At 42.4% G+C, this 18,899-nt stretch overlaps 1 protein-coding gene across 1 annotated transcript in view; it reads left to right on the top strand.

Annotated features, from left to right (window-relative positions):
- The first annotated feature begins 3,046 nt into the window (after positions 1–3,046).
- The window catches only part of mafb (MAF bZIP transcription factor b), a 44,636-nt gene continuing 28,783 nt past the window's right edge, over positions 3,047–18,899 (top strand). The window contains exons 1-2 of the mRNA XM_080475513.1: positions 3,047–4,467; positions 11,719–11,789. Of these exons, the coding sequence (XP_080331639.1) occupies positions 3,491–4,467; positions 11,719–11,746 (1,005 nt within the window). The 5' untranslated portion in view covers positions 3,047–3,490 and the 3' untranslated portion in view covers positions 11,747–11,789. The remainder of the gene's footprint in view (positions 4,468–11,718; positions 11,790–18,899) is intronic.

Genomic DNA, 18,899 nt, shown 5'->3' with positions numbered 1-18,899 from the left:
TTAATATATGGCATTAAACAGGGATTGAGGATAAAAATGAAGCCTACCTCCCATTGGGAATGTAACGGATGATTATAAGGCATAATCTTAGTAATACAGAAATCCTTTAGTTTGGTTCCTGTCATTTTATGTAAGTTACTGTCTGTTAAATATGGTCATGTTTTTCGATATTTTTGGCACACTTGAGATTTTAAGAGCGAGTAGGCTTTTAAAATGCATATCATGCAAATGCATAAAATGAGCCTTAATGATTTTTTTCCCCCCGCTGACCTCCTTTCTTCCTTTTTCAAAACACTGTGTTTAAGCTTTATCCAGCCTTCACATCTTATTGTAAATTTGATGTCATAGTTAGCCTATTTAAAATTGGATTTCTGATTGTTAATAATGTTACAGACACCACAAGTAGATTCTTCTTTAAGAATCCAATGCAGTTGAATTGTTAATTTCTACTCTAGTAAAGGGTAACAATACAAATTGTGCGTTGCGTTTCTAAATGTGTGACTTCATGGAAAGGTTAGTGTACTGAAAATAAAGCGGGGGTCTATTGCAACATGCACATAAGTCATACTGTAATGAGGATGTGTTTAATAGATGTAACAATTAGTAAAGTTGCTGTACCAGTAAATCAAAGGGAAGTCCTGGAGCACTGTTATCCTTTACCCAAGATGCATCAGTGTTCTCCCGGGGTTAAACTCTGAAAGGTCACGCGACGTCTCATTTACGTCGTCGATAGCCGGGCTCCAAATGTAGGAGGACAACCTCCTACCAACTTGTTTTTGAAGCTACAACAATGGGGTCACTCAGTCTCAAAGAGTTTTACAGTTTGATTTTTCCAATGTATTACAAGCTGAAAATCTGTTCAGGAATGTCACTCCTCCAAGAGGTCCCGTGGAAGCAAACGTTTCACTCCACTCTGAGTTTAAACTTTAATCAGACCTGAATATATCCGGAGAAGCGGCTCTAATTGGAGTTGATCATTAAGTTTTCCTCTCAAGTATGTGGGTTTTATTATAATATACTTAACTGCACTGTAATTCAGTACCGACGTGCTCTTAATTTTCCTCTGTACTAACATTGTGTGAGTGGACCTCCTCCTGCAATATAAGCTTATTTTATGATATATGCCTAAGTGCACCCCCTGTACAGTGCAGAGGAGGAAAAAAAAAGAAGCCTCACCCGATATAATAAAGATAGTAGTAAACTCCATGGCAGTGAGCTGCCTACATGAAACTCTAAAGGGAGACAGAATGAGGTGCATACAGGACTATTAGCCCTCAGTAACACAGTTGATGCATTGGCTGTAGACTCCACTTGTTAACCCTTGAGACTCCAGACCGATAAATCCTGGTTTAAGAGATTTGGCAAACCCAGAGCTTATGCAGCAGATACTGTCCACTGGTGCATCAACTATGGATCTACATATAGAGACATGTGTACGACTTCAACCACACCACATGTGGAAATCGAACAAGACATTTATGGCAAGGCTTTTGATTGATTCACTTTCACTCACACGCGAGTGGAACAAAATCCAAATGAAAAGAAACAAAATGAAATGTTCCAAATCGAAGAATTATTTTCCAATTCTCCTGTCCAGCCATGTCCCGTCACTAAACTGTTAATCATAATAGAGCCACTGCTGCTTTCAAGTGACTTTCCTCCCTCTTGCTGCCAGCCTGAAGTTTCCACTATCACAGCAACATCATGTAATGGCATCAGATGGGACATCTCATCCTGCTAATATTTATTCAGAAGCATCAGAGGGGCCTCTGTTGTGTGCTCTAATGAATAAAACACGATGTTTATCCTTCCTGTTTAACGTTAAGTCCCCATGAACAGTCACAGGGACCAAGAGAATATTTACTTGTGTTGAGACACCAGGGAGTTGGATTATCTGCTGCCGGCTTTGTAGTTTTCTGAAGCTTCCCCGTGTGACATGTTCCGGGGAGAGTGCTCTTATTTACTCTCCGGTCCTGTGTGTATAACCCTCCTTATTGTTTGTTCTTATGCTCCACCACTCTGGAGGACCGTGCTCCATGGAGAGGGAGAGGAATGTGAGCACTGTGAACACCACATGGGATTGAGACTTGAGATTTGGGGACTCGGATGGAGATACTGTCACTCCATGTATTTCCTGTTCGAAAAATGATTTCATGTTGTCACGGACTTGCATTTATTTTATTTATTCTTTTATGTGAAGATTTAATCACAGCACACGTGTGTGTGATGAGGAGTTTATAGTCCCATGAAAGAGCCGCGTGAAGTTTTCTTTTCTACCGAAAGGTGGCGACATTGGGTTTCCAAACGATGTCATTCACGCAGACCGGCGCTGGGCTCCTCAACACTCGTTTCTCCTTTCCTCGCTCAACTATCCGCTCTATCAGTGGTCATCTCCGTTTCAGCGATTATATGAGGTATATAAACTATTTATCCTTCTCTCATCTCCAACGTGCATACATGTATATTATACCAACGTTTTGTCTGTGGGCGAGGAACTGAAACTGTTGGAGACAAGTTTGAAACTGCCTCCGTGATTAACAAGCTGCGCATGAAATTAATATTACAGTAAATTCTTGTTAAAAAATGATTGATATGTGAGCAGAGTTGAGACAGTCTTGGGCAATTGGAATACTGTGCCACAAAAAAAAAAAAAAGTGTATAAATATCTCAATTTACTCAAAATGTACAAATTATGTTTCAAGAGATTTTTGTTAAAAACTGATTTTAAGCGATTGGACTCGTTTCTGTCAAAGACACGTTGATCGTATCCAGCGCTTCATGTGTTTTCTTAATCCCCCAAATCTGTTTTTTTCCACTTTCTTTGTTCTCTTGGTCCGTGTAAAGTAACAATAGCGGTGAAATGAAGTGAAGTCTGGCGTGTCAATCTGCAGATGGGCTTGGACACTTCAGAAAACTTTGATTTCTATACTATTATGTTAATTAGATCCCCTGACCGGGCTGCTCATTGGCTGAGTCTCGGTCAATTTCATATTTCAGTCCTGACGTCAGGACGCCTATAAAACTAAGCAATGCTTTTTAACTCGTCGGCTGACTGATCCCTTAGAAAAAAAAATCTATCAATCCTTGGGTGGAGTTTTTTTTTTTTTTTTCCCTCCATTCTCCACAAGGCAACTATTTGCCCGGGACACGTACGTGAACCTCCTCAAATTGGCGCACTAATCCTAAAAGGAGCCATGAAGTGTTAAACGGTAGAAACAGAGAGAGCGGCGCTCAGACACCCGCACGCTGGGAGAGAGGGAGGAAACAGCGCTGCTCCAATGCGTCTGTGCAGCACAGACTGAAGAAAAAAAAAAACTTATCGACTCACAAAACCAAAACCTGCGCTGCGCAATTAGTGCGAGAAAACTCACTTTTTCCTCGGGTTTTGAAGAAAATAAATAAAGAAATCAAGCTGGCTCAGTGCGTGTCTCAGCAGCCCACTTTGACAGGTGCTCCTCACCCCCTTTGGAGGACTGTCAACAGCAAGAGGATGGCATCAGAGCTGGCAATGAGCAACTCCGACCTGCCCACCAGTCCCCTGGCCATGGAATATGTTAATGACTTCGATCTGATGAAGTTTGAAGTGAAAAAGGAGCCGGTGGAGCCCGATCGCAGCATCAACCAGTGCAGCCGCCTGGTCGCCGGGGGATCCCTATCTTCCACCCCGATGAGCACGCCTTGCAGCTCGGTTCCCCCCTCTCCAAGCTTCTCGGCGCCCAGTCCGGGATCAGGGAGCGAACAGAAGGCGCACTTGGAGGATTTCTACTGGATGACCGGGTACCAACAGCAGTTGAACCCCGAAGCTCTGGGCTTTAGCCCGGAGGACGCCGTAGAGGCACTGATCAGCAGCAGTCACCAGCTCCAGACCTTCGATGGCTATGCCAGGGGGCAGCAGTTCGGCGGCGCGGCCGGTGCAGGGGGCGCCATGGCCGGGGAGGAGATGGGATCGGCAGCCGCCGTGGTGTCCGCGGTCATCGCTGCAGCCGCAGCTCAAAACGGGACTCCCCATCACCACCACCACCATCACCACCACCACCACCCAGGAGCACACCACCCTTCCTCCGGTTCTCAGTCCGGCGGCGGCGCGGGGGGAAACCACCAGCACCTGCGCTTGGAGGACCGGTTCTCGGACGAGCAGCTGGTGACAATGTCAGTGCGGGAATTGAACCGGCAGCTCCGGGGGGTCAGCAAGGAAGAGGTGATCCGCCTGAAACAGAAGAGGAGGACGCTAAAGAACAGAGGCTATGCCCAGTCCTGTCGGTACAAGCGAGTCCAGCAGCGGCACGTCCTGGAAGGAGAGAAGACGCAACTCATTCAGCAGGTGGACCACCTCAAGCAGGAGATCTCCCGGCTGGCCAGGGAGAGGGACGCCTACAAGGAGAAATACGAGAAGCTGATCAGCACCGGCTTCAGAGAAAACGGAGGGTCCAGCAGCGACAACAACCCCTCGTCCCCGGAGTTTTTCATGTGAGTCTCGGCGCAGAAAAGTTTTAATACGCGAACCTCTCGAAGATGGGAGAGGAAACTTTCACTTTACGCGCAGCTAAAAGTAGGTCGTGCGTGCTTGTGTCGAAGCTGTTATGTTAAAGCTGCTTAAGATAAGGACTAAAACAATTTACAGCTTTTCTGTTTTTTTCAAAATATTTTCTTCCAAATAGTGAAATTGGTTCATTTGTGCTTCATCACGTTTAAAAGACACGGCGCGTTTGAATAAGCATACATTTCCAAGCGATATTTAAAAGGGTTTCTGTCCACTTTGTGGTCTTTTCTTAGGAATAAATTCGTAAACTTGCGCTCTTGCTACATTCATCTGATCTCACAGCCATTTTCTGCGCCTCATCCAATTATGTTACGTTTATCCAAATTTTGTATTTGAAATGATACAAATCCTCAGGTTCTACAGGTTTATTTGGTGTCATTTGCCTTTTGTTCTATTTGTTTATTGTCAATTTATTTTCAATTAAATTATCATTTTCATATCATTCATCTGTCTCATGAAAAAAATGTCCAAATTCTGCAACACCAGAAGTTTGGAAATGTGATTTATATGAGTTATGTAATGCCATGCATGCTGGTCATGTGCGGATTGTGTTTTTACTTCTTTATTTCTTATTCCCATTTTGTGAACTTGTGTATAAAGATTGTATGATATCATGACTGCATTGTTTAATTTCATCACCTTTTGTGGATATTATTTGTAAAACAAATGATTAAGAACATAAATCCGTCACTTTTCTCTCATAAAAGTTCAATGCGACCATGAACCCTTCAACATTTTACAGGCTTCATTTGAAGCCATGTGAGGAAAATGACTTTGTTTGGACAACTCTGTGTATTGATTTATTGTACCAGAAGACATAGTGTTGAGATAAGAGACATCGCTAGAAATTACTGTAGTATTTTCTAATAAATGCAAAGAATAAACATATTATTGCAATCAACAAGTGGGACTGAAGATAAAAATACTTTGAACAGAGCAGAAAGCAGATTATGATACATGTCTAGAAATAAATGAGAAGTTGGCTTTTTGTCACGCAAAGCTGTTACAACAAATGATCTGTCCTTTCACAAGTGCGTTGTTAATGTGTTTTCCTTTCCTCTAAGGAACTTAATTGAGTTTACACAGAACCCTATGGATCTTATAAACTGTGAACTGTTTGGAAATTGAAGTTTAATGTTCTTCTGGTGTTGTAGAATAATTAGGCGACGCATCGTGTAGACATTTATCTTTAGTGATGCCCTGCATTTTTATTCAGTAAAATGTATTGTCTGATCAGGGCAGGTAACTTCCAGACGTACTGTTCGCTCTAAAAATAATGGAATTTAATAAATAAACCTTCCATCAATAAACCTCCGTGAATGGAAACCAGGTATATTCTCCTGATAATGTTTATTTTTGTTTTGTTCCGTTTTGCATGTTGTTTGTCACTGTATCTTTGAGGCAACGCCACACACACTGAACATTGTACATTTACTCCTTACTAAAAATGAAATGTAAATTGAAGAAGAAGAAAAAAAGATCACACCTGCATAATTCCTTGTAAAAACTTTGTTCCTAAACACAGTTTGCAGCTGAGCGCCATACAGATGTGCACAAAGCGCATGATTATAAAGTCTTCAAGACCATGTCTCTGATATTAATACGGCGTGCAATGGCATATTTTGTTTAGGCATTTGTTTTTTTAATTATATTTTTCCCCAAAACATGCGCATTCATTTTGATAAACTGATCATTTTGATTTTTTTTCATGCATGTCGCTTTATCTGAAATAAAAACACGGCCTTCACCTGTTGCGTAATTATAGACAGAAAAACTGTTTCTTGCAAGAATATGTGCGAAAGTTCTCGTCACGACTCGTAATAATCACGGTAAAAAAAAAAAAAAAATATATATATATATATATATATATATATATATATATATATATATATTATTTTTTTTTCCCTGTGCCCTAATATTTGCGCTGCAAGTCTGCTGAAAGTCAAGTTAATGATTGATTTTAGAGCAAACTTGCACTTTTTCCTCAGTAGAAGCGTCCACTTGTTGAATGTAGGTTTGATTTTAAATCGACCACAGACGAACAAGATGCGATTGTTTGTGAGAACAGTATCAAGCAAAGAAGCGATGAGACACACTTTTTTTTTTTTTTTTTTAATATGACCTGTAACGTTCAAACAGACTCTGTGCTGTCCTTTCAATGAAGTAAAGCGCTTCACTCAGAAGCGGAGACTGTGGAGAAATTGTTGTTTGGTCACTGGGTGGACTAATTTACGCAGCGTTTCAATTAGCAATTTTCGGTGCTGTTTAACTCCGCTTTAATTAATCCTAGATGCTGAAAAGAAAAATACGAAAAGCCACAAGTTGCAAAGTATTTGGTGTGGTATATCAGCGACAGGCAGGTGCAGAGTCCTGCAGAGAGGCTGGCCTGCAGAGTGTTTGTCCTCCTGGAACTCCGCGCTTCCTAAAGAGCTGCAATAGAGATAAAGGCTGCACGTGGGTCTGGGCTGGGCTGCTGTACAAGGTCACTGCCACTACAACACATGCTGTTGGAAATCTGCGTGAGTAAAGGAGGGATGCTTCATTCTTTAGACAGTCTGATGTGCGCGTCCCATGAGAAGGATCCTGTTTTTAAATGTATATCTAGTGGGATCAAACTTCTAATCGTGGCTCGTCTGTACACAAAAGCTGTGCAGAGTTTGCTCTGTGTCTCACCTGTGCAGCAGTGGACCTGCCACACGGCTCATACTGCCCCAGGAAAGCTCCGAGTGAAGGAATGAATGGAGGAGGATGGAACTCTCATGCCTGAGAGAATGATTTGCTTTGTGATTAAAAGTGAGTGAGAGACAGAGAGAGAGAGAGAGAGAGAGAGAGAGAGAGAGAGAGAGAGAGAGAGAGAGAGAGAGAGAGAGAGAGAGAGAGAGAGAGAGAGCAACACAGAGAGAAGGAGAGAGGGAGAGATTCTGGCTGCCTTCCTGCTCCTTTCAGATGATAAACGATCAGAGATGCATCCTAGCTGAGAGGAGAGGGCCTTTTAGTGAGCATGTGTCCACTAATTTATGGCCCTCCTATCTGATTAGGTCAATATAGTGTGCTCTTTAATTACATTTGTGTTATAACCTAGAACTAGAGATACTATACTTCTTTCATGTCACCTCTTTCTTCTGTCAAGCCGATAGGATTAGGCGGGTTTTTTCCGAATCTTGCTTTGGGTAGTCTGACCTGAAACCTAATTTGTATATCAACAGTTATGTGACAGACAGGCGAGCCGCCCTGGGTAAAGGTTCATGGGTTTCTAGCGTTTGTGCTTTCCGCCCTCAATATGTGAGCAGGATAAAGTGGAAAGTTGCTGATCATTGAAAGGCTGTGGAAAGTGTGTGGGATGCCTTGTGCTTCTGTGTGTGTGTGTGTGTGTGTGTGTGTGTGTGTGTGTGTGTGTGTGTGTGTGTGTGTGTGTGTGTGTGTGTGTGTGTGTGTGTGTGTGTGTGTGTGTGTGTGTGTGTGTGTGTGTGTGTGTGTGTGTGTGTGTGTGTGTGTTGTGTTTTGACTGGTAGACACACCGAGGGGCAGGAGGATTCAGTAGCACTGATTCACTTCCTGTGTTGAAGGAGGACAGAAGGCACAGGAAACAACATTTCAGGGCTTCCTCCCCGTTTCTCAGCACTCGGGTCAGACTCTTTGCTCCGCTCACTGTCTTTTACTTCCTCCCCCTTCATTTCTGCTCCATGAAGAAGTGAGCACATGTGGTGCACAGCAGACACACCACATTATTAATCTTATCAGTATGAACTGTAATTCTATTCTCTTGCCCTGTATATTGACTCCCGCACTGTGATCATTTGCAGTCTGTCCAATGATTAGGTTATTAAAGATAATGCAGTTGTCTGCTGTCACAATATTGGACTCTCGTGTTCAGGTCAACTATGGGAAATCACTTTGAAATTTATCAGTATTGACATTTGAATCATCATCATGTACTTCACTTTAATGTCTCAGAATTAATAAGACAAAGGATGTGGGCTCTGTTTCGTGTCTATTTGTGTGAGTGCTCTCACACCGGTCTGCATCGTCTTTAATGTGACCTTGTGCTAGAGGAGTGTATATATGCTTTGACTGAGTGTATTAAAACTGTAGGAATGACTCATTTTTTATCATAACACCAGGACATTGGTAATCTCAATCTTACAAGCTTAAAAAGCATATCAAATTATTTTTTATGTGTTTATGCCAATAACAGAAAAACTTGGTTTCTTTTTCATATTAATGCAGGCATTTATTTTTTACATATGAACACAATCAAGACTGAAGCAAGTGCTTTTTTAGATTTCAAATACAATTGTACTTATTTTAATGTGCGTTTCACATTGTGGGACTCAGTTCGTTTCGTAAATCACTAATACATTTTTCAGGATATCATCCAAAAAATAAATATGAGCCGAGGTCCGCGTCTATCGGATCTATAGATTGCTGGTCATTATGATTTTACTGAGAACAGTCTACTATCATTGGATAGTAGATGTTGGAATAATAAAAACAAATTTGTCACAATGGGAACCATGCATCTTCTTTTATTAACACACCAGCGTGCTTATTGTCTATGTTTCAATTTGTGATCGTCCCTGTGAACGCCCCCCCCCCTCCCCCACACTCTAATGACAAACCCCCCAAAGGGTTAAAAACCATATTCGCATTCAAAAGAGGAAACAATTTCAATCCCTTCCACTCAATCCGCATCTGCATCACTCCATGCGATAAACATTTACATTTAAAGTGATTTAAATCAGCTGCATTTATGTTCCTCTGTGGTCCGTCCATCATCTCCACCTGCAGTGCCAGAGCTTTTCCTCCCGCTCTCTTTCTCTCACTCTCTCGCAATGTCCTGAGTTATGTCATTTATTTGAAACCCTAATAATTTAACTTGTCCTGTCCTGTCACGGCTGTGCATGTGGCAAGAATGCAGCAGCTGTAAAGAAGCTGCTGCCTCTGTGTGTATCTTATTGGCTTTACATGGGGATTTTTCCCGACAAATAGAAGCATGCCCATGGTGGAGAAAATGCAATTGTCTGAATCTGATTCTACAGTTTTATATTGAATGGAGCCCACTGTAAAGGCACCAATGTGAAATATTGTGCGTACGGGCGCAAGGCGATTTGCATTTGCTCGTGTAAGAAGCTGTCCTCAGAATGCATAACTAAAGGGCAATAGATGAAAGCTAATTATGATTTAATTACATGGGATCACAATATTCTGACTCACGGATAAACATGGCTGAGGCTGTGTTGATGTTTTCACAGTGAGTTGAGTTTCAGGGCACAGAGTCAGTGGAGTGGTGTGTTTTGGACCGCAGTGAGGTGGTGGTGGTGGGGGTGGTGGTGGTGTGGTGGGGGTTTGACAGCTGAGTGCATTATGCGTCTGAGGGTGAGTGTGTGCGTGTTGTCTACGCGTGCGTTTTTAAGTCTGGCCATGCATGTGTTTGTGTAATGCAGGGTGGAGCTGGAGCCGAGCCCGACCCCTGTGTGTTTTACCTGCATCTCAATGAAGCGAGGGGTGATTTACCCTTCTGCTGCAGCCTTCCCCTTTCTCCCTCTCTTTCGCTGTCTCTCAGCCAGTCAAATAGACATTGATCTCTTTGCCAGGCAAGGTGACCGACAGTGTTGTTCAGCTCTTCCAAAGTCTCCCCCTCCCTTTCATTTGTACCTGGGAAAGGCCTTGACCCCACGCAATGCTGCCATGTAGAGGCCTACTGCACGTGGACCTCACTTGCCCTGTATCAAGTCCTCTGTGTGTGTGTGTGTGTGTGTGTGTGTGTGTGTGTGTGTGTGTGTGTGTGTGTGTGTGTGTGTGTGTGTGTGTGTGTGTGTGTGTGTGTGTGTGTGTGTGTGTGTGTGTGTGTGTGTGTGTGTGTGTGTGGGTGCGTGCGTGTGTGTGTGTGTTCTTGTTTGAGTTAGCAAAAGTACACACTAAGCAGACGTGTATTTACACACATACTTGTGTGCATATTTAAGAGAAGGCATGTTTTCTGTCTGGCGGCCCTGAGCTGATTGAGCGCTCTGTTTGCCTTCGTGTGTGCAGATTAATTTCTAGGAGACTGCGAAATGACAAACTCATAACACCAAGCTGCTGCACATCTGTGACTCAGAGGTCCCTCCATGTTTATGCTTTGTGCATTTTCAGGTGACAGATGCCTCCTCTGTGCTAAACTGGGAACTCCTGTGCAGCTGAACGGGTCAGAGTCCATTTGGCCCGGGTGTGAATTGGATTAAAGGAAAAATGAATTGCTCTCATTGTTGCTTAAAGATGGATTTAGAGGCATTCATTTACTTTGTTGCTCCTTTGCCTCCATGCTTGCATTAAAAGCTCACTGAGAAGTTTTGCAAGATGAATCATCATGAATTTTTAAACTAGTTTTTCCTCAGATGCACTTTGCCCTGACATTTCTTCATATTATACTTGAGTGTGTTCACATGACGCTCAAACCCGTTCGTATATTTTGTGTCGACTTCATGTTGTCAGCAAAATATAAATATCATGTTGATTAACACAAATACGTCCCAATGAATGTGAACATATAAATATGATATTACACAAGATTGAAACTTTTTTTTAACTACAAAGAAAATGATGATTAAATGAAAAAAAAGCTCGGTATATATATTTTGATTTTCATTTTGCATTAATCTGTGGCGTGTGTGTGTGTGTGTGTGTGTGTGTGTGTGTGTGTGTGTGTGTGTGTGTGTGTGTGTGTGTGTGTGTGTGTGTGTGTGTGTGTGTGTGTGTGTGTGTGTGTGTGTGTGTGTGTGTGTGTGTGTGTTTAGGTACAACCTGTATATTTATTAATTAATAAAACAAAACTGAGTCTTTCATAATTTTCTGATTGGTTTTTGTTTTATTACTTGTGTTTTCATCTGTTATTTCAATGATTATTGGGAAATAAGTTAACTGCTTCAGTTGATTTTGGTTCATTTAAATAGTGCAGCTCAAATTTCTACATCTTTACACACATACACTTTCATTTCGGATCAATCTGAATATAAGACCACGGTCAATATCCAGTCTTTCTAAACTACTTTCGTCTTCATGACTCACGTCAAAATTCTTCCATCACGTCTTCTCATTAAATTTCTTCCTTCTGCTTAAAGCTGAGTTTATTTATTATTTCTTTCTTGTTATTGTTCTATCACTATGTGTTTCAAAGTCAATTCTTCTCTCATACTTTGCAGGTCGTCAAGAAAATTCCTCCATCTGTGATAGAGAGCCGTGACCTCTCGGTCCTGAAACCCTGGAGTCTGAGGTAACTCGTCCTGTTGAGGCTCTAATCTTTAACGTCAGTTTGCTGAACGCACTTTCCTTTCAAATTAACAGTAGATTCCATTGAAGAACCGTTTCAGCAAACAAAGTTAGAATTTGAAATGTTAGAAATGAAATGCAATGATGGAATTAGAAATATATATACTTTTTTATATATTTCAACACTTTATATTGTCTGCGTTGGAGTTCATTTCCTCCCATTTCCTGTCAATTTATTGAAAAACCATCAATATATCATAGCGATAATCCAGTACAATATATTGAATTTGCGGTGCTATTGTTTACAATAAACACCTCCAGTACATAAATATGGAACAGAATTGCAGCACATTTTTTTCTTAGAATTTTTAGTTTATTTATCTGAATAATAATCACTGTCATACAAACAATACACTTTTTGTTTGTCTTTCTTTTAAATTCTTATTTAAACTTGATCTTTAAATTCATAGCATCAGTCATTCTAATGACAAATATTCATATTAATAAAGAAACCTCTTGAACCTACATCCATTATTTTGTTCCTGGGAGAAACTTCAGACATTAATTTTGGACAGGAGACACCTGGGAAGGAATTATGATGATGCTATTTGTGACGACTTCCCTTTTAGTTAGTTCTATAAACTAATTCATGATCCCTTCCACTCTTTCAAATGATATGGTCTGCAGTGTTTTGCGTCTCTCTGTGTTGGGGCTCTGACAGTGCAGCCTGAATGACGGGGGGGGGGGGGGGGGGGGTGACATGCCCAAAGCTCAGGGGAAGAGGCCCAAACCTTTCACCTCTGCTCTGACCCCCTGACTTCCTTCGTCCTCACGGCTCCCTCCGTGGAGACAAGCACTGCACGTTATTTTTTTTATTTTTGGCTGATGGATGGATGGACGGTGGAATTGATGGGAGTATGCGCGACGGGAAAGTGAGGACTAGTTTTTCATTTCTTGACATTTCCAGTTGGAAAGCAGAGGAAGGCGATGGGGGAGAGGGAAGGATGGATAGAAGGAAGTGAGGGCAGCAGAAGGAATCACCTGGATGTGAATCGAGACGCGTGGGGGTGACAGTAAAGGAAGACAGGGGAAGGGGAGGGAAGGGAAGGGAGTCGTGGATGGCTGAAGGGATCCTGGCCGTGGATGCAGACAGACAGGCAGGGTAACCAGAGGCAGGCGGTGACCTTCTCTGCTGCTGGAGGATCGAAGGCTTTATTTAAAGGCCTGGTCAATGCAGGGTGCTGCTGAGGTATCAGCCTCACAGCCAGGCGACTCATCACCACTGTAATACAACTCTCTAACGCTAACCCCCCCCCCCCCTCATGCACACACAAACACACACACACACACACACACACACACACACACACACACACACACACACACACACACACACACACACACACACACACACACACACACACACACACACGCAGTGCGCAGGACAGGACACTCTCTGGACACTTCAGGTTTTACCCTGTACCATCAAGAAGCTGGACAGAGGAAAGTACAGCATCAGCATCAGCTAATTTTACTGTGCGGCAGACAGTATACTCCACATTCCTCATGTGCTCAGCATTCCTTCTCTCATTTTTTTTTTCCTTTTGACATGCACTCTATCACTGTCTTTTTGTTTTACACCTGATCACAAGTGAACTGGTCACAAAGTACCTCGACTGTGTGGATGTCGGTTGTGAAGGAGTTAAAAATTGACAGAATGCAAGCTGCAAAGGGAGGACTCCTGTGTGTGTGTGTGTGTGTGTGTGTGTGTGTGTGTGTGTGTGTGTGTGTGTGTGTGTGTGTGTGTGTGTGAGCCTGTGTGCAGCACGTGTTTGCATTCAGATTTGTGTGTGGCTGCAGCGTTAGGACACCTGCATGCTTCAGCACTTTCTGGCTGTCGGGAGCTCTGAGGTCGCAGGCTGGGGAGTAGAGAGGGCACATTAGAAGCAGCTTCAGAGCCCCCCCACCCACCACGCCTCTGCCATCTCTTCCCTCGCTTGTACCTCCCACCACTTCAATCCCCTCACTTTCTCTTCTTACCCCGTTATCCCCCCGTCATCCCTGCCTCGCCGCTGCCTCCTCCCCCACCTCCGACTCGCCTTCCCCTCGTGGTGACGGGGTGAGTCGGCCACTCATCATGGGGGGAGGGGGCACAGAGAGGCAAGGTGCCTCTGTGGCTGACAGCAGGCAGGTCAGGTTTTCGTAGACACGGCAGTGGAGGAAGGACACATGCGCACATGCACATAGACCCATCAAGGTGTGTGTCCGTGGTGAGAGAGAGGGCGTAGATTCAAACGCATGCATGGACATATGGACTGAGAAGATAAAAAGCTTTCAACAGAAGATGTTAGATAAATTAAGTCAGCTGTTTAAGAAAATTTTTAATATCGGCCATTCGGAGCCTATAGGCATTTTCCTTCTGATACTTTTGCGGCTTTTGAATCATTTGACTGCATTTAAGAAGAAAAAAAATCTTTGTTTTTAGCTGATCAGAAAACCTGGTGAAAAAATATAGTTTTTTTGCTTAAGCAAAGCAGCATTAAGGGACTCCAGTTGATAAACATGTCGATGTCGACAGATTGAATTGTCATTTATCAGACAGAGAAGTTGTGTTGGGGTCTTTTGTTTTCCTCAGCGAGTGAGGATTTGCTCCATCCACAGTTTGACATAATTCACTATCCGTCACTGCAGAGGATATATATAACTACTAGATGCCCATTGTGGGACTCATTACGCTGTTACAGTTTCGGTAGTGACACAGACGTCATCCCTCCATCCAGAAAATCCAAATGACAGTGAGGATATGAACAGGATGTATGCTCATTATTAGTCCAGGTCTGAAAAGAGAGGAAGCAAGTGGGATGGGGTCTGTGTTAGAAAAAGATTTTACTCAATGCAGTTGTAAAAGATACACACACTGAAACGAGAAAAGCTGTGCTTGGATTTAGATAGTTTAAAAAAAAAAAATATGTGTGGAGTGTTTTTACATCCAAGCCACCAAAAAGATTCTTGAGGAGAAAGCATCGCCCTCCAGCTAAACCTCTAAACATCAGTTCGTTTTTTCTTTTCAACTTATGTTAATAAGAAAATTTTTATCCCCATAGTTTTCAGCTGTTTAAGCCTGAATTGTGTTGTTTTATTCAAACATAATTAGTTGTAAGGCTGTTATCTCTCTTGTCTGTGTGTGTTTGTGTGTGAGCCTCAGAGCCACTGTTGTCCTCGGGTTGTGACTGTGTGTTCACAGCATGATTGAGAGAGGAACTTGTGATGAGCCGGAGGTTAGTGTGATATAATGTATTCCCCTGAATCACCGCAGCCAGCAGCCCAGGGCCTTCCTCTCGCCTGCAGCCTCCTTCTTCTCGCCTCCACTCTCTCACACACAAGGCCCTCTCGCTCCCTTTGCATCCCCATTCTCTGCTCCCTCTCTACTCGCCCTGCGGTGGCTGCCCACTGCCAGCTGCTTAGCATTGCACCCAGTGTCTAATTGAATTCCAACATTCGGGCGTTAGCTTCTGATGCTATAGAGATGTAAACACGGCACAATACCAATAGTCCTCGGGACGTGTTTCAACACTCTTCTCCTAAAGAGAAAATTAGCGCTAAGTTCACTCTGGCAACGTATGATTTATTCAAACCACCAAACTCGTCTTCTGTAACCCCTAAAGGAGCTTTTTTTTTAATCGCCGTCAGCAAATCAGCACTTCATATACACAGGCGGCGAACATGCAGAATACGTATTGTCGCTACTCTGACTGTGTGTGTGTGTGTGTGTGTGTGTGCGCGTGCATGTGTTTCCTCTCACTCCTCATGCGTCTTACCTGAATGTATCTATTGTCCCAGATATAAATGTGTCTGCTGTTCTCTGTGCATCCATATTGCTGGCGATGCTGTCCATCCCCTCTCCCTGACACCCTCACTTTTATTCCCTGGCTCTCAAACACTGGGCTCTGGGCTTTAATGGCACATATTTCCTGGGCTCGGCCGAAACGGGATGCATCTTCTCCTTGTTAGCTTGATAAATAACTGGGCTGCTGGGAAAGTGCTGAATTTTAGCTTTCAGCCTCTATTTTCTGCTGGATGACATTAATTTTAAGTGCTGAGAAGGAGCTAACTAATACAGACAAATAAATAAGGAGGAGGGAGGGAAGGTGCAGAGGTGCTGGAGCCATCACTGTCCCTACCCCCGTTACCTGTTTATACACAAGCATTTATGGATGTAATATGCAAACCTGCAAAAATATACAGCATACGCACGAGGGGCACAAATTCAAACACACACACACACACATTAGGTTTCTTAATAGATGCTTCTTTTGTTGTCCAAATTGAAACGTTTCAACCCATTATGAGTACGGCTCCTACAAGGTCAAATGTTTGACATGCTGCAAGTAGACAGTCAGTCAGTCAGTCAGTAAGACTGGCTCCACGCTTCTCTATCTACTGTCTGCCTTTGGAGTTGCACTCTCTGCCCCTCTTATCCTCTCAGGCGCCTGGATTTTTACGTTTTACCAGAAACTAAAGCCACTGTGGAAGTGAGGTGGTTGTTTCTCATAGTCCACCATCGTCTTGACAAATGACTTGTGCATTTCTTCATGTATTCTTCTAATCGAACATTGTTATATTAAAGGAAATACCCAAATTTAAAAAGCAGCCGTGTTAAGATTAACAAAGACATTTTTTATTATTACACTAGTTTAAACAGTACTACTTAAACACTAAATCTTAAAGGAAGAATAAAGCTAATTTAGAGAATTTTTTTAACTGAACTGCACTCAACAATTACTTTTTCAAAATATAAAGGAAGCAAGTGAATTATAGATTACAAAATTAAAGACGTTCTTTTAACATCTCAAATTCGGTCCTGTTTTTCTCATGTGGACTCATGTTGATACCTGGCCGTCTTACCCTTCTTAATATTTTGTAATTGTTTTTCTTCAGTTTAACTTTTACATATATATATCTTTTTTCTTTTTTTCTAATTTCAAGGCAGGAAACCTAAGATTGTTTTACATTTAGAAAGAGCATTTGCCACATGACAGCAGGAAAAAAGCACAGCAGTAAATGTGTTTTACTGCTGCCCTATAAACAAAGAGCAAAAGGATGTCGACGGCACACACACGCACACACTCACACCCACACGCACTGCAGATAATGTGAATCTGCTTTCATCAGCTCAATATTCAAAATTATATTTACTCGCAAAACTATCGTCCAAAAGACATGAACACATTTTTGATAGTTTGCTTCAAAACAGACTTTTCTCAAATCAGAAATTCATTTGTTCCCATGCAGGTTTTTTTTTTTTTGCTTTTTTCCCCCATGTGCACATGCACACATGCGCGTACACTGAGTTGTGTTGTGTGTAACATAACACAATGAAGTGGCTCTGGCTCAGACACCTCATACATTATTTTAACAATGTATAGCGCGGTGAATAAAAAGGTCACTGGTTGAGAACTGGCTCCATGAAACAATAAGATGCATGAACTGAGCGCTGCAGACCCTTCAGTCAGCATCTTGCAGCTGAACACCGTGAGGAGGAAACACATGCAAGCCGGAGTGATAGATTCTACTGTAAGCGTGTGTGTGTGTGTGTGTGTGTGTGTGTGTGTGTGTGTGTGTGTGTGTGTGTGTGTGTGTGTGTGTGTGTGCGCGCGCTCCTTCAGTGTTTATAGAATGCCGTAATGAAACACCTTGCAACAATACATTTACTCGGTCTATCATTATTGATTGTACATTTTTCCCTTTTGCCCTTTGCCTCACTTTGATAAATGTCTTTTATTACAGCATTTTAAAGCAAGAGATGAAAGCTAGAGATGAGCTGAGATTTTGCTTTTAAAGTGACGCTTTTATTAGCCCAATTCTATTTTTGTCAGCATCAGAATAGATACTCTCGCGAGGCAGATGCGATGCAAACGATGCATGTTTTCTGTTTGCAACGCAGGGTTTAATTTTCAGGGTGTATTTATCACATGCTGTCATATTGTGGTCACATGACCACATGAACCACTGCCAGCAATTAAGGCTGATAAATCACTCATTTACAGGAAGAGAAGGAGGGACAGAGTTGAGTAAAGCGGAAACAAGAGAGTGATAAGAATGAGGAAAAAGGAATAATGAATTGGATTCCCTCACAGATATTTCATTCTTTAATATAGTTTTGTTTATTTATATATTTTTTTGTATTGAATCGTGATGTTGAAAGTTATTGTGTTTGAGCAGTGCAGTATGCCCTCGCCAGTGAGGCTCATTGACTCATACAGGCAGAGACAAAGAGACAGATGGTAGTCGTTTGTGTGGTTTACTGTGATTGGGACCTGACTGCACTGCTTTATTTACTGTTGGAGGTGTGTGTTTGTGTGTCTTCAAGTGTGCACGACTGCACAAGCAAATGCAATTGTGTCACCGCACACAAGGCGTATGCATACGACTGTTTGCTCGCTTTCTCTTTCTTCATTTCCTGCTGATGGATTTCATTTTAGTCTGAACAGGAGAGCAAAATAATTCCATAAACTAGTATACGTGTACGGAGGAGAAAATATTGTTTAAAAGGGGAAAATATACTCAGAAATGCTTAAGAAAATGTCCAACCTGAAGACCTTTTGAAAACTAAAGCTGAAGCTCTGGCTCCAGATCTGACACAGGTCTCAGTGATGCGGCGAGATGTGAGCGGGGTCTAACCTGTTCTGCGTCTGTGTAAGTTACATCAGAATGTGTGTTTCAGCAGCTCAGGTCAGCGCTCTGCCGAGACTCAGTGTGCACACTCACTCGAAAAAGGCTGATTAAAGATTCATGACCAAAAGAAGAAAAAAAAAAAAAGCACCGCTCGCTTTTAATGGGCTGGAAGGAGAAGAGGAGTGGGGAGGAGACAAGCTGTGGTTTCTTTTCCGACACTCGCAGCACTCATTCATTAAAGACAGTGGTCACTAACTGGCTGGAGGAGTCTTTACAATGAGACCACTGAGAGGAGTCCAGTCGCTCAGGTTATCTGCTGCAGAGCAAGCAAGGGAGTAAAAAGATTAGGAGTCACTGTGTGTATTCTTTTAAAGGCTCTTAACTTCTCCCAATTAACTCTCTACATATGCTGCACAAAGGAGGTGTGTATATTAGTGCT

This window comes from Lipophrys pholis, assembly GCF_963383615.2.
Source record: "Lipophrys pholis genome assembly, chromosome: 11".
Lineage (NCBI taxonomy): Eukaryota > Metazoa > Chordata > Actinopteri > Blenniiformes > Blenniidae > Lipophrys > Lipophrys pholis.
The sequence above is the reverse complement of the archived record's forward strand: the minus strand, read 5'-3'. Positions and strand labels throughout refer to the sequence as shown.